The 27,417-nt window shown below is 41.6% G+C and overlaps 2 protein-coding genes, 1 non-coding gene and 1 pseudogene across 3 annotated transcripts in view; 2 read left to right on the forward strand and 2 right to left on the reverse strand.

Moving 5' to 3' along the window:
• Positions 1-357: 357 nt before the first annotated feature.
• Cnot11 (CCR4-NOT transcription complex subunit 11) lies at positions 358-11,052 on the forward strand. The gene is made up of 7 exons (XM_028865762.2): positions 358-985; positions 2,184-2,348; positions 3,816-3,968; positions 6,326-6,528; positions 8,391-8,593; positions 10,610-10,706; positions 10,786-11,052. The coding sequence occupies exons 1-7, from the start codon at positions 493-495 to the stop codon at positions 10,981-10,983; spliced, it is 1,512 nt and encodes a 503-aa protein (XP_028721595.1). The 5' UTR covers positions 358-492; the 3' UTR covers positions 10,984-11,052.
• Positions 11,053-13,246: 2,194 nt separating this feature from the next.
• The window catches only part of Rnf149 (ring finger protein 149), a 29,218-nt gene continuing 15,047 nt past the window's right edge, over positions 13,247-27,417 (reverse strand). The window contains exons 4-8 of the mRNA XM_028865763.2: positions 26,630-26,712; positions 24,310-24,406; positions 21,006-21,201; positions 14,843-18,188; positions 13,247-13,320 (exon numbers count right to left, since the gene is read on the reverse strand). Of these exons, the coding sequence (XP_028721596.1) occupies positions 18,145-18,188; positions 21,006-21,201; positions 24,310-24,406; positions 26,630-26,712 (420 nt within the window). The 3' untranslated portion in view covers positions 13,247-13,320; positions 14,843-18,144. The remainder of the gene's footprint in view (positions 13,321-14,842; positions 18,189-21,005; positions 21,202-24,309; positions 24,407-26,629; positions 26,713-27,417) is intronic.
• LOC114690869 lies at positions 14,671-14,783 on the reverse strand. The gene has a single exon (XR_003734141.1). It is a non-coding gene; the product is annotated as a small nucleolar RNA SNORD89 (small nucleolar RNA).
• On the forward strand, positions 15,588-17,041 carry LOC114690808 (annotated as a pseudogene).

Consider the following 27,417-nt stretch of genomic DNA (forward strand, 5'->3'; position numbering starts at 1 on the left):
CGAAACCTGTTTTTATTTTGCATACAATTTCACCATGAATCATCAAGAACGTTCTGTTAAGCCAGTTAGCATCTAAGACCCATTTTTCAAATCATAACTAAGGCAGTATTTTACCGGGCCGGCTTGGCGCCACCCACCACCCCGAGACAGCTCTCGCTTGGCTTTAGCCACACCTTCGCCCCTCCCTAGGTTACACAGGCAAAGGAAAGACTAGATGGACACCCTCTCTGTCCACAGGGCCCCGCCCTCCGGAACGCCCCTCCCACTTCCGGGCACGGCGCCCCGCCCACCTCGCGTCCCCGGAACCCGGGGCGTGGCCTCTCGCGCTATCGATCAGCGGCGCTGTTTCCCTGTTCCGATCGCCTGACTGCCGCGCTGTTTGGTTTTGCGACGCTGTCGCGCAACGGTGCGCTTTACGGCCGCGGGGAAAGCCGCGAGCCGGTCGGTGCCCAGGGCCTCTCGGCCGGGAAGCAGGGCAGGCGGGCGAAGTGGATGCCCGGCGGCGGGGCGAGCACGGCGTCTGGCCGGCTTCTCTCCGCAGCGGATCAAAGAGGAGCGCGGGAGGCGGCGGCGGCGGCGGCGGCGGCGTTCCGAGGCGGAGCAGGTGGTCCCGGGCCGGGGAGTGGAGGCCCCGGGGGCCCCGCGGGCAGGATGAGCCTGACCCCGAAGGAACTCTCAAGCCTTCTTAGCATCATCTCGGAGGAGGCGGGCGGCGGCAGCACTTTCGAGGGCTTGTCCACCGCCTTCCACCACTACTTCAACAAGGCCGACCACTTCCGCCTGGGCTCGGTGCTGGTGATGCTGCTGCAGCAGCCGGACCTGCTGCCCAGCGCGGCGCAGCGCCTGACGGCGCTCTACCTGCTGTGGGAGATGTACCGCACCGAGCCGCTCGCCGCCAACCCGTTCGCGGCCAGCTTCGCGCACCTGCTCAACCCAGCGCCGCCCGCCCGCGGCGGACAGGAGCCCGACCGGCCCCCGCTCTCAGGTACCTCCCACTGCCAGCTGTGCGGGTGCAGCCCGCTCTTCTGCTGGGAGCTCACCGGCTAGAAAAATTCGGCCTCCTTTCCCACGCTTTCACTAAAGTAGGGGAGAGGTAGCCAGAAGTTCCAAGTTGTTTTTGCTTTTTTTTTTTTTTATTCACTGATTACCCCGCAACCGAAAAAAAAAGACCAACACATCGTACAGCCCACCGAAGGGATGCACACAGTTTAGTATGTTAAATACAGGTCATTTATTATTTTAAGGCCCTGGGGTATGTGAAGTTATAGCCAGTGACACTAAGTCTATTCCCCCCCCCCCATATGTCTCAGAGTAAAGAAGTCAATATTCAAGTGGCAGGTTGAAATCCACATTACGTAGCATCTAACGTCATGCAGCCGCCTTCTTGGTCTGCGGGAATGTCACGTTGGGCACAGAATGAAGTCTTTTCTAATTCACCGTTAGAAGATGCGTGTCTCTGGGACAGATTTAGAGTGTTTAATTTTGCAGTATTGCCGATATCAGATGTAGATGAGATTCGAGGATGCTCCCTTAACTTTAGTTCCACGGATGGACAGCATCACCCCCTTGACCCCATGAGCCTAGTCAGGGCTCTAGGACAGCTATACCCACCCCCACCCACGTCACATGGCTGCATTTTAGATTTTTTCGAATTCATTTTTTATTTTATGTGCATTGGTGTTTTGTCTATATTCATGTCTATGTGAGGGTGTCAGAAGTCCTGGAACTTGAGTGACAGACAGGGTGAACTGCCATGTGGGTGCTGGGAACTGAACCCCCGTCAACTGGAAGAGCAGACAGTGTTCTCAACTGCTGAGCCATCTCTCCACCACCCCCTAGATTTTTTTTTTTTAAGTGTGCTTCTACTGGGCTGTACTCCAAGCCCTAGAAAAGCAATTCTGATTGCTACCATATGTAAGCTTTAGCCTTTGCAGGGATTGAAGTATTTGATAACAAAATTCTCAATAGTTATTTTTTAAGGCCATAAGTTTTATTGACACTCTGGAGATCACAGAATCTCAAGTGATACATAGACTTTATATGTGATTAATTGGAACTCAGTTACATTTAGCTTATAAACATAGTTTGGTGTGGCAAAGTAGCCAGAAGCTGTTTTACCAGATTCAAGTTAATTAAAAAAAAGTAACCATTGGAGAGACATCGGTATACATTTTTATTTGCAGGGTTTTTGCCTCCTATAACTCCACCAGAAAAGTTTTTTCTTTCCCAGCTGATGCTGGCACCTCCAAGGGAGCTCTTCAAAAAGACACCTCGCCAGATCGCGTTGATGGATGTTGGAAACATGGGACAGTCTGTGGACATCAGTGGCCTTCAGTTGGCCTTGGCGGGTAAGGAAGGGCCGTCGGGGCATTTTGTCTGTTCCTGAGAGCCTCTGCCTAAAATCAAGATTTATTATTTTTTTAATTTACCCTTTTGCTCCTCTCTCTCTCTCCCCACCATCTCCCTGTCTGGCACCCCCCCCCCCCCTTTTTTTTTTTTTTTTGGTTTTTTTGAGACAGGGTTTCTCTGTGTAGCTTTGGTGCCTTTCCTGGAACTCACTCAGTAGCCAGGGCTGGCCTTGAACTCGCAGAGATCCGCCTGCCTCTGCCTCCCAGTGCTGGGATTAAAGGCATGTGCCACCACTGCCTGGCTTGTTTTGTTTTTGAGACAAGGTTTCTTTGTGGCTGTTTCTGGCTGTCTTGGCACTTGCTCTGTAGACCAGGCTAGCCTCTAAGAGCTGCTCCTGCCTCTGACTCAGGTATTGGGCTTAAAGGTGTACATGCCTAGCTGCCGTCCCGGTTAAACCCTTCCACCCGAGCGTCCCTCCTTCCCTCTGTCCACCTTTCTCAGACTGTCTCACTCCAGCATTGCCTTTCACGTTGGTTTGCATCACGTGTGTTGTATTACCTCTTTTCCTGCCTCCCTTAGAGCCTCCTTATACTCCCTCACGGTCCACTTTCTCATTTCCTGGAATTTACACACATCACCACATTGCATGTACACATAGGCTAAGATCTGCGTTGAGAGGGAACCCTCTGTTTGTCTTTCCAGCAGGAGGGAGTGACTAACAGGGCCTTCTCTCCTCCCCTCAGATGGAAGCTGTCCAAATCCCTTTCTTCGTCTGCTTCATACTCTCCCCAGAGCTTACCACACTGTTCATCTCTGAACGAGAGATATGGTGGCGTAGGCCTTTAATCCCAGCACTCAGGAGGGATTGGCAGGCAGATCTCTGATTTCTAGGCCATCAAGGGTTACATAGTGCTACCCTGTCTAGAAAAACAAAAAAACAAAATACAAGATAAAACAAACATCCACAATCCAGATCATCTCTGTAAGGCACGAAACAGATGTCTTATAGTAGCATCTCTGTACTAAAGGTATGTTTGTGGGTGAATTTTAAAAACACAAGCAAACAAGTTGAATTTTAGTGACTTTAAGGGGCTGAGATTTATCATTAACAGTTTGTTAATTTCAGAAGTTTTATTTAAAATTTCCAACAAATACCTGCTATATATTGGTTTTAACAGTAGGTATTTGTTACTGTTAAAATCATCAGTCCTTTTTTCCTTGCTGGGTTATTTTAATGTTATTGTTTGGTTTATAGGAGTTAAAGATATTTATTTTGCACCCTTGTTCTGTTCATGGTGTTCTCAATTTTAAAATGTTCTTTGTCCCCCCCCCCCCAAGTCTCAAATGGCTAAGGCTCTAAGGCCTTGAATTCTTGATCCTCCTGTCTCCACCTTCCAGGTACTAGGGTTGCAGATATCCTGCCCCCAGGTCTGGCTTAAAATGCTTCTTGTCTGAATCTCTTCCAGAACGTCAGTCTGAACTGCCAACCCAGAGTAAAGCTAGCTTCCCAAGTATCCTTAGCGACCCAGACCCGGATTCCTCTAACTCTGGATTTGACAGCTCTGTTGCCTCTCGGATCACAGAGTCTTTAGTCAGTGGACCAAAGCCACCTATTGAAAGTAGGTATATATGGACTAAGGGTATATCTTAATGAGTCTTTTAGTTTGTTTTTGTTTTAATGAGACGGGGTCTTGTGTAGTGCAGAGGAGCCTTGAAAACTCCCTGTATAGCTGAGGCCGACCCTAAAATCCTGAGCCTCCTGCTTCTGTCTCCCAAGTGCTGGGGTTTCTGAGGTGTGCCATGCTTTCTTGTTTTCTTTAAAGTGTTTGGGATCAAACCCAGGACCACTGTGTAAAAGGAAAGTACTCCACAACTAAGTTCCATGTCCAGCCCCTTCCAGACTTCTGTCTAATAGAGGTCATTTTATACTTCTTTAATAATCTTACCAAGTCTCTCAGTTTTTACTGACTTGACAGCCTTTAATCTACTTTAATTGGCAAAAAAAAAAAAAAAAAAAAAACCCAAACCAACCAAACAAAAAAACACTGAATTTGTACCATTTGGTTTTTTACAAGCTTCTGGGTGGTTTGAATGACAAAGACATTCTGCACAGGGGTAGGAACATCATCTCCTAATTACAGTGTTTTCAGGATGTGGAAGCTTACAATGTGACTTCCATTTGGTTTAAAGTGGTTTTACTGTTTGAAGTTTCAGCTAGTCACAAGCATGTCTCCAGATCCATGGGACATGGTGGTTTTTGGTGTTTGGAGACAGGGTTTCTCTGTGTAGCCCTGGAACTCACTCTGTAGACAATGCTAGCCTCAAACTCAGAGATCTGCCTGCCTCTGGGTTTGATTGCACAGGCCAGCTGTGTGTGTAACTGAGTGTAGCCATACCTCGACATCCCTACCTCACATAAGGAGTGCTTCCTGTGAAATGCTCAAGACTAAGTTGTCCAAGGAGAGACACAGGAATTCATTCTGGTGATGCTAGGGAGCCTGCGTTGGAGATGTGTGCTGCTTGGTGATTCTTTGCCAGAAAAAGACTCTTGGTAAATTAGAGATTAGTCTCAAATTTGGGAGAGCCTAGGATCCATAACAGGACAAGCCACCTTCTGTCCTATGTGGGAAATGCTTTCTGGAAGGCTGGGTAAAAGTTACTATAAGGACAAAAAGAGAATTTATTGCTGTACACTAGAAGCCGCAGAGAGGGAGTGAGATTTCTTTTTTATCACAGTTTAGTAGAAATTACTTGCTCTTAACTCCTGGGTCTTTTGTGGGGTTTATTGTGCAGGCAAGACTATAGCTGGGTAGATAGGTGGGCGTCTGTTTTGTTAAGTAGTAAAATGTACCGTGCAATTTGTCTTTCTTGAAACTTGGATATAGTACTGTGGGTCACTGGGAGTTAGGCTGCAAGTGTTTATGTAAGACATTATAAATTATAAGCCACTGGTGGCAAGCTCTGTGACTTGGTTGTCATAGTATGGGGTTTTAGCTTTTCATCTGTGTAGTAACCAAGTGAGGTGTGACGTTAGTTCAGGAGAAGTCCTAATGAGTTTATTTTAGTATGTTGATAACTTACACTTCGACCTTGAGTTGCAGGGATAGCTCCAAGCACTCTGTATAGCACTGTGAGGTCCCGAGTGCAAAAATAAAATAAAAAAGAGGGCTGGAGAGATGGCTCAGCGGTTAAGAGCACTGGCTGCTCTTCCAGAGGACCCGAGTTCAATTCCCAGCAACCACATGGTGGCTCACAACCACCTGTAATGAGATCTGGTGCCCTCTTCTGGCTTGCAGGGACACATGCAGGCAGAATACTGTATACATAATAAATAAAAATTTAAAAAAAAAAAAAAAAAGCCGGTGGCGCACGCCTTTAATCCCAGCACTCGGGAGGCAGAGGCAGGCGGATCTCTGTGAGTTCGAGGCCAGCCTGGGCTACCAAGTGAGTTCCAGGAAAGGCGCAAAGCTACACAGAGAAACCCTGTCTCGAAAAACCAAAAAAAATAAAAATAAAATAAAGAATAATAATAATAAAATCTTAGTTATAAGCTGGGTATGGTGACAAATGCCTTTAATCCCAGCAGAGGTAGGCAGATCTTTGTGAGTTTGAGTTTAACCTGGTCTACATAGTGAATTCCAGGACAGCTAGGGCTACATAGTGAGACTTAAAAAAAAAAAAAAAATAGTAATAAAAATCTGCCAATTGGCATCTGCATCCCTAGCCTAAATGGACATACTTAAAACTTCATCCACAAAGCAGATTTGGTCCCTGGCATCATGCTGATTTTGTCTATGTGTATATGTTTCTTAGGTATAATTTGGGTGGAACTCTGATTTTATATCATTACTATTTGAAGCATGTATTTATCATATGTTCTTATTAAAGACATTCTTGCACTTCATTAAGTGAAATGCACGTGAGGTGTGTGCAGATTTTAGCTCACTGATACAGTCATGTATTATTCTCATTATAGGTCACTTCCGGCCAGAGTTTATCCGCCCACCACCACCTCTCCACATTTGTGAGGATGAACTGGCCTGGCTAAATCCTACAGAACCCGAGCATGCCATTCAGTGGGATAAATCAATGTGTGTTAAGAATAGCACTGGTGTGGAGATCAAGCGAATCATGGCCAAAGCCTTCAAAAGCCCTTTATCTTCTCCCCAACAAACACAGGTATGTATGTATTACAAACAGTGTCCCCTCTGTGACCCATCACAAGGTTTTCCTCCCATAAATGATAAGTCAGCAGTCAGTGGTTGATAAGAGCCAGCAGGAGGAAGCAGTCTAAAGCTATGTTCTGGCCTTTCCTTGTTTGATAATTTTGCTCTGATGAGACAAGAAGTCTAATGACTGAAAATGTCTAGACTCTGTTCATTTTGTCTCAGGGGGAGGTGGTGGGATAGGAAAGAGTCTCAAATTGGGTCACTGTTCCAGGTGTGCACATCATATGCATTGCTGTCTTCAGCTGGACAGTAACTCAAGGATGTGTGGAGTTGTTGATGTTGTATATAAGCAGTGAGGTTCAGGGAGTACACTAGGCTTTAGCATATGGTGGTTAGTGGTGGGGTGAGGTTATCTCCCCTGCTGCTCAAGATTACAACTGGATGGACACCCTGGGTTGTATATTTTATTAGGTTTATACACTTTTAAGTTAGAACTGGTAGGAAGATACTGTTACTTCCAATTCAGTTCATCATTTAAAGTATCTTTTTTTTTTTTTTTTTTTTTTTTTGGTTTTTCGGGACAGGGTTTCTCTGTGGAGCTTTGCGCTTTTCCTGGATCTCTCTGTAGCCCAGGCTGGCCTCGAACTCACAAAGATCCACCTGCCTCTGCCTCCCAAGTGCTGGGATTAAAGGAGTGCGCCACCACCGCCTGGCTAAAGTATCCATTTTAAAAAGATTTGTTTTATGCATATGGGTGTTTTGTCTGCCTGTATGTCTGTGCACTGTATGGGTGCAGTGCCCACAGATGCCAGAAGAGGGCATCAGATCCTTTGGAACTGGGGTTACAGATGTGAGCCTCCACGTGGGTGCTAGGAACCAAACCCTGGTCCTCTGGAAGAGCAGCAAGTGCTCTGACCACTGGATCATCTTCCAGTCTCCCCCACAAATACTTTTGAAGTGATGCAATTGTTTGTAGTTTGTTCGCTATTCGACAATCATGAAACAGTCCAGTGTGGAATATATAAGTAGCTAAAAGAAAATAAAGAGTTAAAAGGAATGGACATGGTGCATGCCCATAATCCTAGCACTTCGAAGGTAAAGATTGAAAATCTGGAATTAAAGATCAGGCTCCACAAGATAGGGACCTCTAGGCCAGCCTGGGCCAAGGATAAATAGCCTCAAGATAAATGAATTTTTTTTAAAGAAAAAGTATGTATGTGGACAAGGAAAACAATTTTTCCATCTCTTGGGATTGTGAAGTGTGGGTATAACTTGAACTATAAAATATTACAGGTAGAACACTTGAAGTGTTTCTATTCTGTCCCTTTCTAGGGTATTTCTGTTATTTCTGGATAAGACGGGGCATAGCCCTTGTTCTGAATTATTTTGTGGTTTATGGAGTGTGTGTGGCTTTCTTTTTTTTCTTTTTTAAACTGAGACAAGGTCTTACTATATATACCTCGAATAGCCTTGAACTCACAATGTAGCCTTGGCTGGCCACCTCCTACCTCAGTGCTTGTGTTACAGATGTGTGCTACCACACTCAACTTGGTTTGTGTGTTTTGGGAGAAGTTGGTAATTAAGATTTTAAGAATGACACTATTATGGTCATACTGTATACTACCAGACAAAATCAAGACTGTCTTGTCTACAGGAAGAATGACTAGTAGATTTACAAATTGTCTTCTTTTTTGTATCATCACAATTCAAATTTGAAAATACATCAAGACATAGTGAACATGGCTTTGAGGGAAGAAATTTAACAGATGAACTTAACAGAGATAGTTTTTATAATTCTTATATAAAACTTGTTTGTATGTAGGAAAAATATTCTAATATGACTCAAAACCCTCTCAATTTGATTTTCTTTAGCTCCTTGGTGAGCTGGAAAAAGATCCCAAACTTGTTTATCACATTGGCCTTACTCCGGCGAAACTTCCAGACCTAGTGGAGAATAACCCTTTAGTTGCTATAGAAATGCTGTTGAAACTCATGCAGTCAAGCCAGATCACGGAGTACTTCTCTGTCCTGGTCAACATGGACATGTCCTTACATTCGATGGAAGTTGTTAATCGGTAAGTGTTCATGGTCCACCAGAAGTGTGACTAGTATTCAAACCCCGAGTACATGACCTGGAACTTTGAAAAGCTGTGGCAGGTTTTTCCCTTTTCTGATACTGTTAGCCAAAACTGATCCTTAGCGTTCACTGCATGTGACTTTAGCCTCCATTTGTAAGAACTCAGTTGTTAACTTTACTTCACTGTCTTTTGTGCTCCCTACAAGTCCAGGTTTTCATCCCTTAGCAGCCAGTATCGGCAGCCAGTACGTGTGGCCCTTAGACTTGTACCACTAGGCACGCACTCCTGGAGAGTACTCGTGTTCTCTCAGCTTTTGTTGTTTTTTTTTTTTTGAGACAGAGTCTCTCTGTAGCCCTGGCTGGCTTCCCAGCTCTTTGTTGACTTTGCTCTTCAGTGACCATCAAGAAAAGAATGCATTCCCCTATGGGTGTGGTCTATGTAGTTTTCATCAAAGATATATTTTAGGTAAATTACAAATTAAATGTACTTAGGTGGGTGGGGTATTATTTTTCTGAGGTAATCTTTTTGAAATAGGATCTCATAGTATCCTGGCTTCAAACCCTAGCAGTCCTGCCTCATTCTCTGAGCCATGGACTATGGGTACCAGCCAGATCACATTCTTTTTGATCATCTCTATGTAAGGTGGCAACTTTTTGAAACTTGAACTAAAGAATGTGTTAAGTCAGCTGGTGACAGAAGCTTGGCTGGTAGCTCTGTGCACCATAGGTGGGAGAAGAGAGGAAACAAGAGCTTCCCAGTTCCTTTGTAAGCGTGTGTCACTGGTGGAGCCGCCCGGCTACTTGTTGAAAATAAACACGCTGCTTGCTTCTACCTCCTTCATTATAGTCAAAGTTGCTGTTTTTGCGTTGGCTAAATTCTGCCATTGGATGGAGCAATCGGAGTGTTCTTGGATTCTTCCTCACTGCATTCCTGTAGTGTCTTTACCAGTCAAGCAGTCCTGGTTCTGCTTGTTTCCTAGCTTATCATAATTTATTATTCCCAAGGATGAAGCAGCCTTACTGCTGATCTACAAATCTCAGTAGGCACAGTGCTGGTGGCAGTTTTCTTTAAGTACTTTAGTGCCTTATATTTTAAGGTCAAATAGTTTACAGTAGCCAGCCCAGTGTCCTACTAGTTCCTGGGCTGCTGAACTTGAACTCTGTATGGAATTCTTACCTGATTCCATTTCTTTCTCCCTCCCTCCCTCCCTCCCTCTCTCTCTCTCTTTTTTTTTTTTTTTTTTTTTTTTTCTTTTTTGAGACAAGGTTTCTCCATGTAGCTCTGGTTATTTTGAAATTCACTCTGTAGACCAGGCTGGCCTCGAACTCAGAGATCTACCTGCCTCTGCCTCCCAAATGTTGGGATTAAAGACCTGCACCACCACCACTTGGCTCTGACTCTTTCTTCTTATTCCACTTAATCCTTTGGAAAATACTTAGGCTTAAAAATTCTTAAGCTTGTTACATAGTTGCTGAGTCTTTAAGACTGTTTAATAGTCAGTTCTAAGCTTGTGTGCCATGCTCAGTTCTCAGATAGGCCTTTTTTGTTCCCTGTTAGTTCAAGTAACTTTTGAAGGCTTTACCAAGTTCATGTTTCTTTGGCAAAGCTCTACTTTAGTCTGATTATATGTTGTGCTGTTTGGTCTATCTTCATCTGAGAGAGACACTGCCTCTCATAGTGTTTACACTTACAGGACTTTTCAAAGTTTTAAATGATGGCAGTACCTGCTGAGGTTGAGCTTGGACTGACAGTGATTTAGCCAGGGACATAGTGTTTCAGGGACATAGTATGACACTCATTGCTTAATGGGTAGTTACAGAGTATAATATTAAGTATAAACTTAATAGAAGTGTCAGAGGTTTAAGTGGCTGTGGCTCTTGGATTTAAAAGTAGAGAATTGGGTCACATAAATCTTTACTAGATGACCACAGGGAAATTTTGACTTCATATTTACAGTACTTCTCAATATTAGCAAATACAGTTCATAGCTCAAATTTTTTTTTCCTGAAACAGACTAACTACAGCTGTTGATCTACCTCCTGAATTTATTCACCTTTACATATCAAATTGCATCTCTACTTGTGAACAAATTAAGGATAAATATATGCAGGTGAGTAGTAGAAATGTTTGTAACATTATTATGTGCCAGGAAAACAAGTTCCTAAAACTTGTCCCTTTTTCTTTTCCAGAATCGTTTGGTACGCCTTGTATGTGTGTTTCTTCAGTCTTTGATCCGTAACAAAATTATTAACGTGCAGGACTTGTTTATAGAGGTGCAGGCCTTCTGTATTGAATTTAGTAGGATACGGGAAGCTGCAGGCCTCTTCCGGTTGCTGAAGACACTGGACACTGGGGAAACCCCTTCAGAGACCAAAATATCAAAATAATACCTCACCGGAACTTCCCCTTCTATTGCTCAACTGTATTTGGTTTTTAAAAACTGTTGAAACTCTTGAGTGGATTGCTTGCTTTATCTAAGAAATATAAATGACACTATTTACTTAAGCAAAAAAAAAAATTTCTTTTTCTTAGATGATTTTCCATGGATGAATTTTGGTAAGAACTTTGGGAAATATCTTTTAACTCTCTTGCTGATGACAATCCATAGGAGGAATAGTTATTCCAGGAAAGGAGGTACAGGTATTTATCTTAATTTAAAACAAAGTACCCACTTTTTTCTTTCTTTCCTTTTTTTAGAATAGTAACTGCAGGTTTCTTAAAAGCCATGAATCCTGCTTTTTGTAGCTTCTAGTACAAAACATGTTCAATGAGAGTAAGTGAAGACACTGAGAATTTATGGTCTGGTCTGTGCTTAGAGCAGCTGAGTGTAGTTATTAAGCAGGGTCTGAACCAGGGGCTAACCCTTTCTTGTTTTTTTCAAGACAGGGTTTCTGTGTAGCTCTGGCTGGAAATTGACCAGGCTGTTCCAGGCTGGTCTCAAATTCAAGAAATTCACCTGCCTCTGCTGGGATTAAAGGTGTGCCATCACTGCCTAGTTGGCACACCCTTCTTGGCAACAGTGTTTCTTGGGCCTCTAACAAACATGGGCACTCTCAGGCAGGGACCTTTTGCTAGGAGGTAATAGCTGGAACTTTATTTTCTACTAATGATAGTCTAAGATGGGCATTTTTTTTTTTTTTAATAGATAGGAGCTGGTATACCAGAAGGGTGTACCTAGATGCCTGTTTGGTGGGGAAGTTGAATAAAGTCAGTGCCTTAAATTTTTTTTGAGTGTTCCCCCCCCACCCCCCAAACAGGTTCTGTCTATGTAACTTTGGCTGCCCTGGAGCTCACTATATAGACTAGACTTGGCCTTTGAATTTAAAGATCCTCCTGCTTCTGAGTGCTGGAATTAAAGGTGTACGCCACCACATCCAGCTTTTTTTTTTTGGGGGGGGGGGTCTGACTTACCTCCTTATTTAAAGAAATTATGAAAAAATTCTTCTTATGGAGGTATTTCTAGAACAGATTTATAGGGATAGACTCTGTTCTCCAACATTTGGCTAGAGTTAAAGGAAGCCAAGCTTGGTGGTTGTGTTTTACTGTACAAGTTAGTCTTCTAACAGCAGAGAAGGAACAGAACTCCAGATGTGTAACACATTCTCCTTATTCTTATTAGAGGAATGAGCCTTGAGCCGCTGTAGGAGTGACCATCTCTGCACTAAACAGCTGACTTCTCTCAGGGCCTCCAAGTGACCACCACCATTTTGCAGATGGCACTGGGCAAAGGCCAGCACAGGACAAAAACAGTTTTAGAAGGTCAGGTTTCAAAGACTCCCTGTGGGAACAGCTCCACAGCTGATCAACATGTGTAACCTGTCCTGTAGCCCAGGGTAGCTATAGCTGCAGCCCAACACAAAACTGAAAACTTAAAATACCATTTTAGGGAAGGCATATGTGTGCATGCATCTTTAAAATTTGATTGGGTTGTTCTTGAGTGTGAATTCTGTAGATGACAAGTGTCCTGTCAAGATGTCTAAAGGATGATTGCCCGAGTTTAGTAAAATACATTTAACTTGCAGCCAACAAGGACCGAACTTGGGACCCATGAATACATGCCTGAAACTTATAAAGCCTGTCATAGCCTTGTTAAGCTGACACCAAGAGGTGGAAGTTCACGATGTTCATTTTCATGTAACTGCCAAGACAAACACAGTACACCCACCCCCCACCCCTGGTCATAAGGTACAAGTCTGGAAGGGACTCTTGTGAGAGCTGCAGCAAAAGGCACAAGCAACTCAAAGTTCCTGCACACCAGAAAACAAGTCATGCTGTGCATACAAGAGGAAAAAAATCAAGTGTCCTTGTTGATTTTGAAATCCCAAATAAAATCCTCAAATACAGACCCTACAATGAGGAGGTCAAGATCATAATCTTGGTGTTTACTAGGGAAAGAGTAGCTGTGCTTGGTGAACATTAGATGTCCATGAACAAAGTTTGTAGCACCACTAGATTACTCTAGGTTTAGCATGTTTACACTGGATGCACACCCTGGTTCAGCCCTGCAGTCCCAGCTACCTGGGTTTACTAGAGCAGGATTGCTTAAACCTAGAAAGTTACAGCCAGCCTGGGCAACAAGTTACCATCTTCACAAAAGTAAGCAGAACTATAATCTTGAGTGAGACTGAATAACCACAATCGACTTTGAAGTGTAATTAAACTAGTTTAATTTAACATAGGTTAAACTTCAAAACTTTTTAGTTCAACTTAAATCTTCAAATCACCTGTTCAGAAAAAAAAAAGAACACTAGTCAGTAACATTTTAAGAGTAGTAGAAGTTTTTTAAAAACACATTTTGGAATCCCAAAATACAACCACTTAAATAATTCTCAACAGCATTTAATCAACTTTACAGAAATAAGATCACTAAGTTTATAGGGCACATTCTTATTTACACCTAATTTTAAGTAGCACACTTCATATATTTTAGTTAACATTTCCATAGTAATTGTGGATCTCAGAGTCTATGATCTACGAGAGAGTCTACATATTATTTTGAGTAGCTCTTGGTAATGAGAGTATTTATCTGAGAAATTAGTAATTAGGAAAAAGGTTTCATACATTCATCAAATCTTAGCAACTGCTTACTAAGATGCCGATTTAATTTCATCTTGCTCTTTTTCTCTAACTACTACTGTCTATATTAGGAACATGAGGCACAAGCTTGAGGTCTGGTAACTACAGTGGGCCCACAGACAGAAAACACTGCTTTCCTCCTCAAGCTTTTCATCAGCCCAGCACATAACCTACCATATGTCAGAAAGATGGACTTTTGTTCCTCATATTTTCTTTTTTTTTTTTTGGTTTTTTTCGAGACAGGGTTTCTCTGTGTAGCTTTGCGCCTTTCCTGGAGCTCACTTGGTAGCCCAGGCTGGCCTCGAACTCACAAAGATCCGCCTGCCTCTGCCTCCCGAGTGCTGGGATTAAAGGCGTGCGCCACCACGCCCGGCTGTTCCTCATATTTTCAAATGAACAGGCACAGATACTTCAGCTCATGCTTTGTTCTAGACTTCACTGAGGCAGGTGGCAGGCTGCAGGCTGCATGGCAGACACTCCTATAAGGAGGATTCATCTACAACTATTTTTGGAAATGAAACGTTGACTAATGTTTCTAAGGCTATAGAAGCAAGACTGAGCTGAGAAGAGTCACAGGTGGCTTTTCTTATGCAGTGTCTCGTCAGAGAAGCACATCACATTAAACCACAAAGCCACCTCGGCTTCAGGCCAACACCTAGTGCTTAGGAAATGGCAAAGCAATGTTTTCCTGATCTGTACAAACTGCTTTTGTCTAAAACAATGTCCTCAAGTTCCAGCTAATAATAGAGACACACTGATTAAACCTCATCCTTCCTTGAGCAAATAATATCAACTTGCCCCAAGGAAACTGCTGCCCAATTTAGCTATCTTATTCTGGAAGGGCTATTACTACTTTTACAATTTTAGCAGTCCGTGATTTGATAAATGTATTCAAAGGTACACTGATGCTGCTTGGTTAAGGTAGTTAGTCTAAGACACTGATTATTTTTCTTAGTGTGGGAAGTTGACCACAGGCAGGAAGCTTCCACCCTGGCATTACTGAGGTCAGACAGTGATTCGCTTCAGGAGGTTTTGTCATCGTGTGCCCACAGAGAGCAAACTGTTGATGGAGACACTGCAATTCGGCCTTTTATTGTCATCATTCCTCAGCAGCCATTGGAAAGAAAGGTTCAAGACCCCAATCAGTGTAGCACTGTGAGAAACAATTACCTGCCAGATGAGAACATGTGGTCCCAACACTGGTTTTCTGCTGAGAGTAATCCATACTGTAGAGTGAAAAGCCAGGAGAGCAGGAACACAGTAAACAACCTTCTGTGTCACGGACACTGCCTCTTTCAACCACGGCCTCCAATCTTCAAAACACTATTCAGAGTCAGAAGTGGTCCACATGCTTGTAATCTCACCAGTGGGGAAGCTGAGGCAGAAGGATGGTGAATGCAAACTCAGATTGGATTAAACAATGAGACCCTGCTTAAAAAATTCTTCAGTAATGGTTAAATGATTAAAAACAATTTACCTTGCTCTATCACAATATCCTTTGTAAAAGCCAGCTTCATCTGCTGTTAGAATGATTACACCATTTTCCCTGGCATGTCTTAAAAGCACTAATCTATGTGATAAAGAATTCATATTTTCCTGTCTGCACTGACCACAGAGTTCAGTGAGAAACTTGTAAAACCAACTTTGAGACTCTTAATAAGTGCTCAAAATAGGAGAGATTTTTCTACTTCAACAGCTCATATTAATCTGGTTGTACATTTCTTTCAGTAAAATTCACATATTTTACTATGAGTAGCTAAAATCAAACTGTAAAAAACAGCTTTCATGTCTTAGATATGGCTCTAAGAATAAATTTAGCCTTTAAAATTCTATTTTCTTGGTGCTGGCTTGGGATAGCCTCTGCAATTCTCTGGATGCTGATGCTCTGCCTGTGAAGATGGAGGTGTAGAGTGCCATGGTGCTGTCCCACGGCCAGCTGTAGGAGATGGTGTCCATATATAAAGAGACATATCTGTATGTGAAACTGTCGGTTATTACTCTATACAAAGATCCCAAAATTGTACTGGACTCATTTTTTAAATGATGGCAGTTCCAGGGAACTAATGAACCTTACTAGAACAATTCCCGTTATTATGGAAGCAGTATGTATAATATTCCAATATACCTATGGTTGCTGGATACAGACACCACCCCATTTTGTTAAGCCCACTCATTTAGTGACTACCGAAACAGAAAGCATGTAGTTCAAAATGGGAAGATCTACCTTCCATACCTACATGAATAGAAACACTTACAGTCAGACTTTTGAAGCTTCTTCAGGTCATGACTGCAGTGTTTAGAGAAGGATCTTTTCGGTGTTCTCCATCCTACCATTTCTACATCCTTTCACTGTACCTAAAAACAGGACCACCAAAGACCTACATGCCAGGCATGCCAGGTAGAATGTCTATACCCATTTGGATACCTCTCCCCCTAATCCCAGTGGTTACCCTAGCTGTCCTTACCCACCAGGTGGTCCATACCCTGCCAAATTCCTAGTATGCTTTCCAGGATCCTGTGGTCAGAGATGACGTAATCAGTAAGGACACTACTGGAGCATCTCTCAACAGTCAGTGACAAACTGAGATGGCAGGTGGAGGAAATGGATCACACCTAGGTAGGGCTCAATGCTTTGAAACAAAGACCACAACAGATCACTGGGAACTAGAAGAAATGGTCACCCATTTAGATTAAGAAATAGCTGAAGTTGATCAAAACAGAACTTGTGAAGAAAGATAATTAAATTTTGCTCTGGAGAAAATGGAAAATAAATCTGAAAATGATATTGATGAAGTTACTCCTAAATCTGTATGCAGAGGAAATGCTATGAAGATACTTATCTTTTACTCAGTGCAAGCCTCAAAGTAGAGAGTAATAGACCTGGATATGTTCCTGACTCATGTTTGTCTCCTGTCCTGTAAGTAATTCCAGCTGAGGGCATTAATGCAAAAGGCAAGAAAGACTGTGGATCAGTGAGTGACCTCTACTGACTTGTGGTGTCAGCCAGAAACACTTCTTAAACAACTTTTCTTGGGCTGGAGAGATGGTTCAGTGGTCAGAGAACTCAGGTTCAATACCCAGTACCCACAAGGCGGCTCACGACCTTCTGTAATTCCAGTGTCATCAGATCCGATGCCCTCTTCTGGCCTCTTTTGGTATTGGGTATGCAGACGGTGCACAGACACACATATAGGGAAAGTACCCTTACACACAAAATAAACTTACTCAGTTTCACTGAAGTGTAAAGTATTTTGAATCAATATATTTTTCTGTATCCTTTGGGTAAAGACTGGCTTTTATTAATACACTTTTTATCCTCTGTAAACTTTTTGTGCTGAATGTTGGGACTGATTATGCTAAATAAAATTGGTTACATAAATTTTTTTGTCACTAAGCATTTATTTTTGTCTACAAAGTAGACATACAACACAAGTTTGAGATCAACAAAGGACTCCTACTCTTATTAAAGTATTTGACCACTCTAAAGAACTCAGACAACAACCTTCAAAGGCTTTATCTGTGGGAACATCAAGCAGAGGAAAGATGAATAAAGGTCACAGTATTGAACTGTATTAAAATCTCATTAGGAAAATGTTATTTTAGTCTAACAACAAAAATCAAAAATTTTAATTTAAATTATTCTAATTGTAAAGATTAGGTTCACTGAAATATACTAATCACTTAAAAACATCACAGTATGCTTACTTGATTTTCTTAAAGAATCAATATTTTAATACTTTTAATGTGCAATATGGCATTCCTGCCATTTTTTTTTGTGTGTGTGGAAAAACACAGATAATTTTTTTCTTCTTCCAAGTGTCAAAAGAAAATAGGCAATAAAGATAAAAATGCAAATCATAAAATCAACTAGTGTTCTTTTCACAATTCCAAACAAGAAAAGGGTATGCTTGGTTTTGAAGTCTCTATGGACAACATAGTGCAAGACAGTTGATTTCTCTTTCCCCTAGGTCCCTTCTTTTTGGCTTGAACTCAAAATCCTCTTGCCTCAGCCTCCTGAGTGCTGGGTTTACAGGCGTGCACCACTGCACTGCCCATGGCAAGAGTTCTCAGTTTACCAGTTCTAAAGAGTCTGCTTCCGGGAATGTCCATTTGATCAATTACTAAATTCTATTACACAATTCTACTTTAACTTAGAAACAGAATTTTGTTTAACAGTACCACAGAAGCTAGTCTAGTACTCAGAAATATCACCACCCCCACATCTGTGACAGTCGGACACAACACAATTTATGATATACATCATACTTTAGTAGATAAATAGATGAAGGCTAATTAAAAGTCCTCTTAGGAATAAAATATCTCAGCCCTTTGTATCAAATCTGAATCTGAAAGGTAAAGTAAAATAATATCCACTGTTTTCAAGTATACAAACTATGCCCTTGAGTAAAAAATTAAATGTCCCGTAGTTCAAGCCAAGGCTCTGTCGGTGAGGCTGCCAGGGAGGCTGTGTGCTAGCAGACGGCTCCTCCATGCTGAGGGTCATTCCTGCAGGCGCCTACAACAAAGCATCAGAAGCCACCCTATGTCAGTAGGTCTGTCCAACCTCAGTTACACATATGGAGATAATACTTTAAAAAACAAATTATAGAAACATTTAAATAAAACTTACATGTAAAAATGACAACCCATTTCAAAGAACGCCAGTAAGAGAAATATCCTTCCTTCAGTGTGGTAAACAGGCTTTCTAGTGTTTCCTGAGCCAACATTCACCTAGCGAGTACCTTTGAAGGACCTCTTTCTTTACACATCTCACAAGTGGGGCCATGTTCTTGAGAAAAGGAATTTAGTTTTCTTTCTGGATTCTGAAGTCAGTGGCCCAAATCATAGTAGTATGAACTCTGTCTCAACAGGATTCCTAAAAGCAAACTTCCTTACTCTGCCGAATATACTGCTTTGTAACGTGGTCAGTTCAGTGTTGGCCAGAGAAATGGTGCGACCAAGCCCCAGCTATAATTATGGTCCTGTGAAATCCACTCCCTAGTGCTCCCCACTCTCCAAAGCATTCCTTTTCCTCTCTCCCCTAGCACTGGTTTAGAACTTAAGATATCTGAGCTTGGAAGATAGTTCAGCTCCTAAGTGCTTACTACCTAAGTCCAGTCCCTAGAAAAGTCATAAAAAAAAGCTGCACGTAGTAGTGTGTGCTTGTAATCCCAGCACTAGAAAAAGTAGAGAGGGATGATGGATTCCTGAGGCTCTCCAGTCAGCCAGCCTAGCTTAGCAGGCAAGTCCCAGGCCAGTGAGAGACCTTGTCTCAAAAAGGAGTGGATAATGCCCTGAAGAATGATACCTGAGGGTGACCTCTGGCCTGCACAACAGTGTGCACAACTGCACTTTCACCCGCACACACGTGCAGTCCACACTCCCAATACACATATATCCGCACACAATAAAACATGCATGTCTGGTGCCTGTAGAGGCCAAACAGGATATGGAATTTCCAGGAACTGGAGTTATAGATGGTTGTGAGCCATCATGTGAGGGCTGGTAATGGATCTCAGGTCTTCTGGAAGAGCAGCCAGTGCTCTTAACCATGGAGCCACCACTACACCCTCTTTTGTTTGGAGACAGGGTCTCACTATGAGTCCTAGCTGGCCTGGAACTCCCTATATAGACCAGGCTGACCTCACACTCACAAAGATCCACATACCTCTGCCTCTCAAGTGCTGGGAATAAAGACATCACACCATTATCACACCAGGCTCAAAATCATTTCATAATTAATCTTTAAAGAATGCAGAGGAGGGGCCAGTAAGATGGTTCAGAGGTACTTTCTGCCAAGCCTGACAACCTGAGTTTGATCCCCGAGACCCATGGTAGGAGGAGAGAACTGACTACTCAAAAGTTATCCTGACTTCTATACTTGAGTAATAGCACACCTGGGTACCCCAATAAATCAATGAATAAATTAATTAAAAGGGTGTAAAAATGGGGATGTAGTTCAGTTGGTAGAGTGCTTGCTTAGCATGCACACAACCCTGGGTTTGCTCCCAAGCACTGCATAAAATCATGGTGGTAACGCATGCCTATAATCTTAGCACTTGGGAGGTGGTGGTCAGATAAATCAGAAGTTCAAAGTCATCCTCAGCTACCTAGAGAGTTTGAGGCTATCCTGGTCTACATAAGATGCTGTTTCAAAAAAGAATTTGAAGAAAAAAAAAAACCCCACAAGTATTAGCAAAATACAAGTCATAATTCTATAGCCAACCCCAAGAAGAAAGATTTTCCTATTTAGCATGTCATAAAAGGCCTAAGGAGATGCTAGAAGACAAAAAAAATTATAAAGAAACTGAAAGATACAGAAATTAGGCACTGGAAGATGGCTGAGTGCCAGAATTTGTGCTCAGTATTCCCCAAACCCCGAGTTCCATCCCTAACACTAAGAAGAAATAAAGAAACTGAGGGAGAAGAAAACAATATAATATATGACAGAGATTGTATATTTTCATAATTAAATTCTAAAAAGTTGGAAGAAAGGGCTAAGCCCAAAGCTGCAGGTTTGAGTGACACCATGCAATACAAAAAAAGCTTCTTTTCTAAAGAGTCCGTGGTGTTTGAATGAGAATGCCGCACAGGCGCATATATCTGAACACCTGGTCCCCAGCTGGTGGAGCTGTCTGTCTGGGAGGCAACAGTGGTCTAGCCTTGTTGGAGGTGGTCTCTGGGGGTGGGGCTTTGAGGTTTGAAACCTCCACACCAAGCCCATTTTCTTTTCCTCTCTGCCTTGAACTTGTGGATGAGATGCGAGCTCTCAGCTACTGCTCCAGTGCATGCCTGCCTGCTGCCATGCTCCCCACCATCATGGTCATGGATTCTAACCTTCAGCAAGAGTGAGCCCCGATAAACATTTTAGTTGCCTTGGTCATGGTGTTCTGTCATGGCATTAGAAAAGTAACTAGGACAGAGTTTGAACTAAGAATTAGTATGAAAAAATTAGGTGGGTTGAGAAGCAGAGGCAAGAAGACTATGAGCTGTGCTAACTATACCATAGAATGAGAGCACAGAAAACCAAACAAAACACAAAAAAGAGATGAATTGAGCAATTAATTCAGAAGAAAAACTTAAATACAAGATAGTCTTTTATACACACACACACACAAATTTATCTAGCAATGATACAGAAAAAACATTATACATAAGAACAGCTGACCAAACATTTACATATTTCCCCGTTCTTGAGAATGAATTTATCAAAAGGTTAAAATGGTATCTCTAAGTGTGGGACTATAGTTTTCATTTATGCTTTTATATTTTTCTCTTTTCCATTCCACTCCATCACTGGTAACATCATGGTGTTACAACTGCAGCCACATACCTAGCAATGCGGTGTCTTCCCCGGCATCTTCTTTAAAGCAGGGGCGGTGTGGCCCAGACTCACTTGAGGAAGATGATGGAAGGTTGCTTTCAGCACTCCTGTCCTCATCGTGGGATGTCACACTCAGATTCCCAACAGAAACACTTCCCGGAGCAGCTTCTGGAATGGGTAACTCCTGTGGATCCTCAGGGTCCCCCTTGAGAGGTAGACAAAAGGCAATGGCTTTCTCAATGACATGACCACACTGTGGGGTCATGTGCTAGTAAGTTAACACGAGACATCCTTGACTCTACAGGTTATCTGGTGGGAAGCACACCACCTCCTCAGCCCAATGTCATGATAAAAGGGGTTACTTCGCAATAGGCAGCTTTCTAAGACCTACCAAGCTTGGCTGTTTTCCTCTAAAGATAGTCAGTCTCATGCAAGTTGTGTCTCACCTTTTAAACTATTTAGTCACAAAGTGGCTCTTTCCTGAAAGCGTCTTCTTGTAGAGTGTGAACTTGTGCAGCCTCACTGCTGTTCCCTCAGGAGGCAGCCAGGTGCCCTAATGACAGCCCCCAGGCTCAGCACAGCCCTGGGGTGTCAGAGACAGCTTCTGAACAGCTAAAGGCTTCAGATTTTTGTTTTAAAATCAGCCCTGACTTCTTCCTTATATATAGTTTCTCAGCTGTGCTTTATCTCCAACTTCCCTCCCTCCCCTCTTTGTTGCTTTGAAGGAAGATAATGAAAGGAGGGCCAGAGACTCCTTTAGCACCACTACATTAAGCCTCAACATGAGTGGGTGGGTGTTTCAGACATTCTTCTTGGTTAATCAAAGAGCTAAAGCTGCACGTGGGCAGATGAAACTGCTGGAAAGTGAATGACAGCTGGCAGGCTTGTGAGCAGGGGAGACACAGGCACTCGACCTCCGTGGGTTCTCAGACATCTTTTGTCTGCTCTATGTGCATTTTAAAGCCACCCCCTCCTCCCTCATCAGTAACTTGGCATCCTAGACACTCAAACCGCTCTTTCCCGACACCAACTCATAACACATCAAGCAAACATTCCTGTTGTTGTAATGTCACAATGCCAACTCCTGTTCAGCCCCATCCCAACTGGTTTCTCTAAATACCTGCGAAACTCAACTCTTCACAAATCTCTAACCTGATAGTTCATATCCCTGTGCACGTACCAGCCACCTATTAGACACTGAGGTGACAGTCAAAGCCCCCATCAGTCGCACTAAAAAATACTCTCTCCATCTTTCCACATCTAACAGGCAGTATAAGATCTTTCTTTTCTGATCCAGACAGCATTTACCATGTTCCCTGTATCTCTGGATATGTACTGGCTCCATTTGGCCTGAAAGAGAAATCCTTAAGAGTCTTTATCTAGCAAAGGAGCTGTACCTTATTTATCTCTGAGCCAAGTTCAGCTTAACATCTTAGACAGCATTGTTTGCTTAATGAATGTGGTGGACACAGCTTCAAACCAAAGGACTGCCTTTAAAGGCTGTGTAAAGGGTCACTGGGACTCGAGTGGTTATAAGGGAACAGAAACCTCTAAAAATGGAAACATCAAAGACACACAAATCCTTAGCTTTGAAGTTACAATAACTTTCCATCCTTCACAAAGTAAGTCATACACTCTGGTTCTCTATAGTCTAGCTTCCTGAAATAACACTCCAAGAAAATAATCCAACTTCATATAAAATGAAAACTGATTTCTAATACATGAGTATATGTGGACTTACAATTTCTAAACAAAATGTATGAGGGTGCAAGTCTTTGACTTAGCTAAGAACAGAAATCAGTCTCACATAAATGTCAAGAGACGAAAAGCTGGTTCACTCAAAAGACAACAACTTAGCACAAGCTTTGGAGTGCACCTAAGGGAGTTCAAGACTTTTATCAAGAAAACAATCCATCAAGCTCTGTGTTTTCTCTTTTAAGATTCTGAACCATCAGGCTCAGCTTCTTGCTGAACTGTGGTTTCTATAATAGAGAGCACAAACCAAACTCATTAGGGAGGAATGCTATCCCAGGCCAAAGGGATTGAAGGAAGTTTAGGTATTCTGTAAGAAAGACACATTTCAGGACAAAGCAGGATAAGGCACAGCTGGGTACCAACCTTTTCTCCCTGAGGAACTATAGTAAGGGCATCCTGGACCACTATGTGAAACACTCTACAGGGCATGTCAGCAGCAAGAGATCTCTTAGTATCTGCTGAAGACATACCAAGCTAGAAGATGATGTCACACCTGCAGCCTATGAAGCCAGTCTTGTTCCATGGGCAGTTTGTTAGTGACACCATTAAAGTTGCATAAATGTTCATCCAGTTTATGTGCTGTGGGGAACTGAATCTGAGGCTTCAATGCAAGGTATGCAAGCAGTCTGAGCTACATTTCTAATCACTTCAAATATTTATCTAAAATACTTTAATCAGTAGTATTTTGAGTCATAATAGATCATATGGAGATCTAAAAAACAAACAACAACAACAAAAATACCCAAAAAACTTAAAAAGAGCTCTCCCATATCTTTTCTAAGTAGGGAAGAAATAACTTATGTTTGAAAGCCAGTTCCTTACCAATTAGCTGTGAGACCTAATATGAAAAGTCAGCAACTCTAAGCTTAAGTTTCTAATTAATAGAGTAGGGATAATAAGAGTGCTTCATATAGAGACTGTGAAGATAAATGTGAAGATAAAATGTAATCATGTGTTTAAGGCTTGGAGCAAGCATGTGGCTAGCTATTGTTATAATCTCTTTCATTTTACCCTTGTATCTCCAGGAAGATCCTTGTCCATCACAAAATAAGGGACAAAACTTAATGTAGAACAAGTTTATCCTGTACCAATGAACTGTGAAACCCAGCAACAGCGAAAACAGATGTCAAAAACTGTTGGGTATAGTATATGTAAAATGTGTCTCTGAAGGCAGAAAATGTAGAATGCTCTTCTGTTTCATACATTCTATGTATTGGTTTACATAAACCAAACATACACATGCATGTGCACACACGCACGCATACATGTACACACGTGTACACACACACACACACAATACTATAGTACACAGAACTATACTGCTCTAAGTAGTTAAAAACTGGGGACACATGCTAGCATCTTTTTCTGTCAAACTCAGTTCACTGATTTTAGTGGGTTACTCTACAAATTCATTTTTAGTACAGAAAACTTCTTTAGATAACAGCAAGCATATCAGAAGGAGCATTCTGTCTGTTCCTCTTGCCTCTAGTCATAATAAAAGTGAGATACTCAGGAAGAACTGGGGCAGAGATTGAATATAAACAAAAACGTAACAAACCCAATATCCCAGGGCTTTGATGACATCAAGTTTACACATTGGACACGTTCGGTGATCCAAAAGCCATGGGTCAATGCATATTCTATGAAAAATATGCCTAAAAAAATTAAGTATGTATTAATGTCTTAAAATAAATGCTTCCGTATCTTATAAAGGAAATAATGCATTTTACCAACATATCCCTCTATTAAAAGTTAGACAACAGTACACTAACATTATAGTCTAATCACTTTTCTATTTTCTACTTAAATAGATTTTGGACTTAATAGTGAAATGTTTTTAAAAAGTAAAAGCTTCTCTTCATTCCACAAAATAGGATGGATCAATTTCTACCACATACCAGGTTATAAATTTTTTTGTGTGTACTATTTTATTTTTTTTGAGATAGAGTCTTACTATGTCATTCAAGCTAGCCTAGAATGTGCTATGCAGTCCAGGATTACCTTGGATTTAGAATCCTTGTACCTCTGCCTCCCAAATACTAGGATTACAGTTATGTGCTACAGTGCCCAAGCATGTTTATGTGTCTTAGTAGGACACTTATAAACCACTTAGGCTAGTAAAGCCCATAAATAAGCTCTTACTACTAACTAATAAACTAATCCTAAACTGAGCATATCTTCAAGTCTATAAATGACTCAAGTGGAAATACGTGACAATGCCGATGAGCGGCACGAAGTTGTTTCCTCTTGTGTACCTTTATGAACCCTTCTTTAATAAACATCTGTTGCTACCAGGAAGACACATACACGTTCCTTTCTTGTTGGTTTATCTTAGTTTCCTGCCCTTCCCATGTTATGTGTGAAGTTAATTAGAGGCTTTGAAGCCAGACAGATTAGGCTCAAGCAGTAGCTGTGACTAAAAAGCATGACCACAAGGAGCTCTGTCTCCCCTAATCTCTGCATCTACACCATGAGCTCTTCGCAGTGTCTACAACAAGTATATACTTAGTAACTGTTCATTATTATTACTCCTTTTTCTTTCTTTCTTCTTTTCTTTTTTTTTTTTTTTGGAGACAGGGTTTCTCTGTGTAGCCCTGGCTGTCCTGGAACTTGCTTTGTAGACCAGGCTGGGCCTCAAGCCTACAGAGATCCAACTGCCTCTGCCTCTATTATTAGTCTTTTGAAGACTTTTTTCTATTAAACAAAAGCTGCAGTGCCACTAAAAAATAGCAATTCTTAATTATGTATCAGTCTAGTCCAGCTTATCATTCAACCTCAAATTAATACTGACTGACCCAGAAGAATTTTTCAAAAAACAAGAAACTTCTAGTTTTATTGGGGGATGTTTAACATATTGCTCAGGAGAAAAAATGACCAAAATAAAAATCCCAATAATGTGCACACCACAGCGTATCTGCAGAGGTCAAGCACAAGCTGAGTGCAGACATCAGCACATACCTACTGCCTCTCTCCTGCGCACTCCTGAGCATCACGCTGAAAGGGGAAAGACCTGCTCTAAACCCAGCCTAAAACTGGACTTTCAATGCTTTTCTGCAGAACACGACCATCACGATCATACTGACCTCAATTCATTAAGTATCTACTGTGCTGACCTTAGGTAAATGCTGACAGATTTTAGCCAGTTCACTTTTCTCAGTGAACTCTTATTATTTTGATACTCATTTTTTTATTTCCTCAACAGAGGTATCAAGAACTTAATCTACGAAAAAGTACTATATACATAGTAAAGTATTTTGTAAAAAAAAAAAAAAGCAAATACAATAACTTGTAACTTGATTCTAAATTATGTAAAGTATAATTGAAATTTATCAGACTTGGAAAAATCTAATTTTCACATATACAACAAACTCTTCTGCTGATTAGCAGTTCTTTAAAAAAAGTCAATTACAGTAGCAGGTTGTTAAAAAAGAAATGGCAACTTCCCAGGGTTAAAACCGCACCTGTGCTACTGAACCTGAGTAAATGGAGGAATACTCATTTTTCACAGCTTCAAAAGGAACCCACACTCAGGGGATAAATAATAGCAAACCACTGTCTGCTTTCAGGTCACTGAAGGCCCTGGGTCCTTCATCTTTCCTCCTTTAATCAAGCATGTGTTCTGCTTCACTAGGTGTCTAATGGAGTCTAAACAAGCCTTGGGAAGACTGAAAGTCAGTCTAAAACAAAGACATAATAGATTTTAGTGTTCACCTAGAAGTCTCTCAAGCAGAGTAATTTTAAGGAGTCTTGAAGACAATATGAAAGATGAGCTAATCAAAGATCACAAGATCTTCCTATCAGAAAAAGCATGGAACTCTTTTGTCAGAAAACTGAAACAAGTCATTTTTAGTATCTTAGTAGGAAAAACTTATTCATACTTGCATGGCAGGATTCTGATAACATCCTTTACTTTAAAGTTTTCAATACACACTGCACAATTCTCGGCATCAATATCAATTCCCTGCAAAGAGAGAGTTACACACACACATTACACATATAATAAGAAGTTAGAAAAAAAAAGAAAATTGACTAAAACAATGGATTCTACTCTATGCTGGAACAACCTGATCTAAAAACACAGATAATCATACTTGGCATTTACTTCGTAGTAATATATAACTATATATATATATAGAAGTATATAACTTCAAGCAGTTATATAAAGAATCTAAATGAAAAGAAAAAAAATTCATTGTCTGCCTAGTCAAACATTAGCAGTGTTTCAAATAGTATGTTAGTATTTGAAGAAATACAGACAATTGAGGGCTATAGAAATGCAAATCATACACACACATTTTTTGAGACAAGGTCTCTCTCTCTCTTTTTTAAAGATTTATTTATTTTTTATGTATACAATGTTCTGTCTGCCTGTATGCCTGCATGCAAGAAGAGGGTGCCAGATCTCATTACAGATGGTTGTGAGCTACCATGTGGCTGCTGGGAATTGAACTCAGGACCTCTGGAAGAACAGTCAGTGCTCTTAACCTCTGAGCCATCTCTCTCCAGCCCGAGACAAGGTCTCTTGTTTTCAGGTTGGCCTCAGGTTCACTGTATAGCCAATAGTGACCTTGATTTCTGATGCCCCTGCCTTTATCTTCCAAAAGTACAGATTACAGTAGTGAACCACCAGGCCAAGTTTGTATGGAGCTGGAGATCAAACTCAGGA

Source organism: Peromyscus leucopus, chromosome 16_21 (genome assembly GCF_004664715.2).
Source record: "Peromyscus leucopus breed LL Stock chromosome 16_21, UCI_PerLeu_2.1, whole genome shotgun sequence".
NCBI classification, from domain to species: Eukaryota; Metazoa; Chordata; class Mammalia; order Rodentia; family Cricetidae; genus Peromyscus; species Peromyscus leucopus.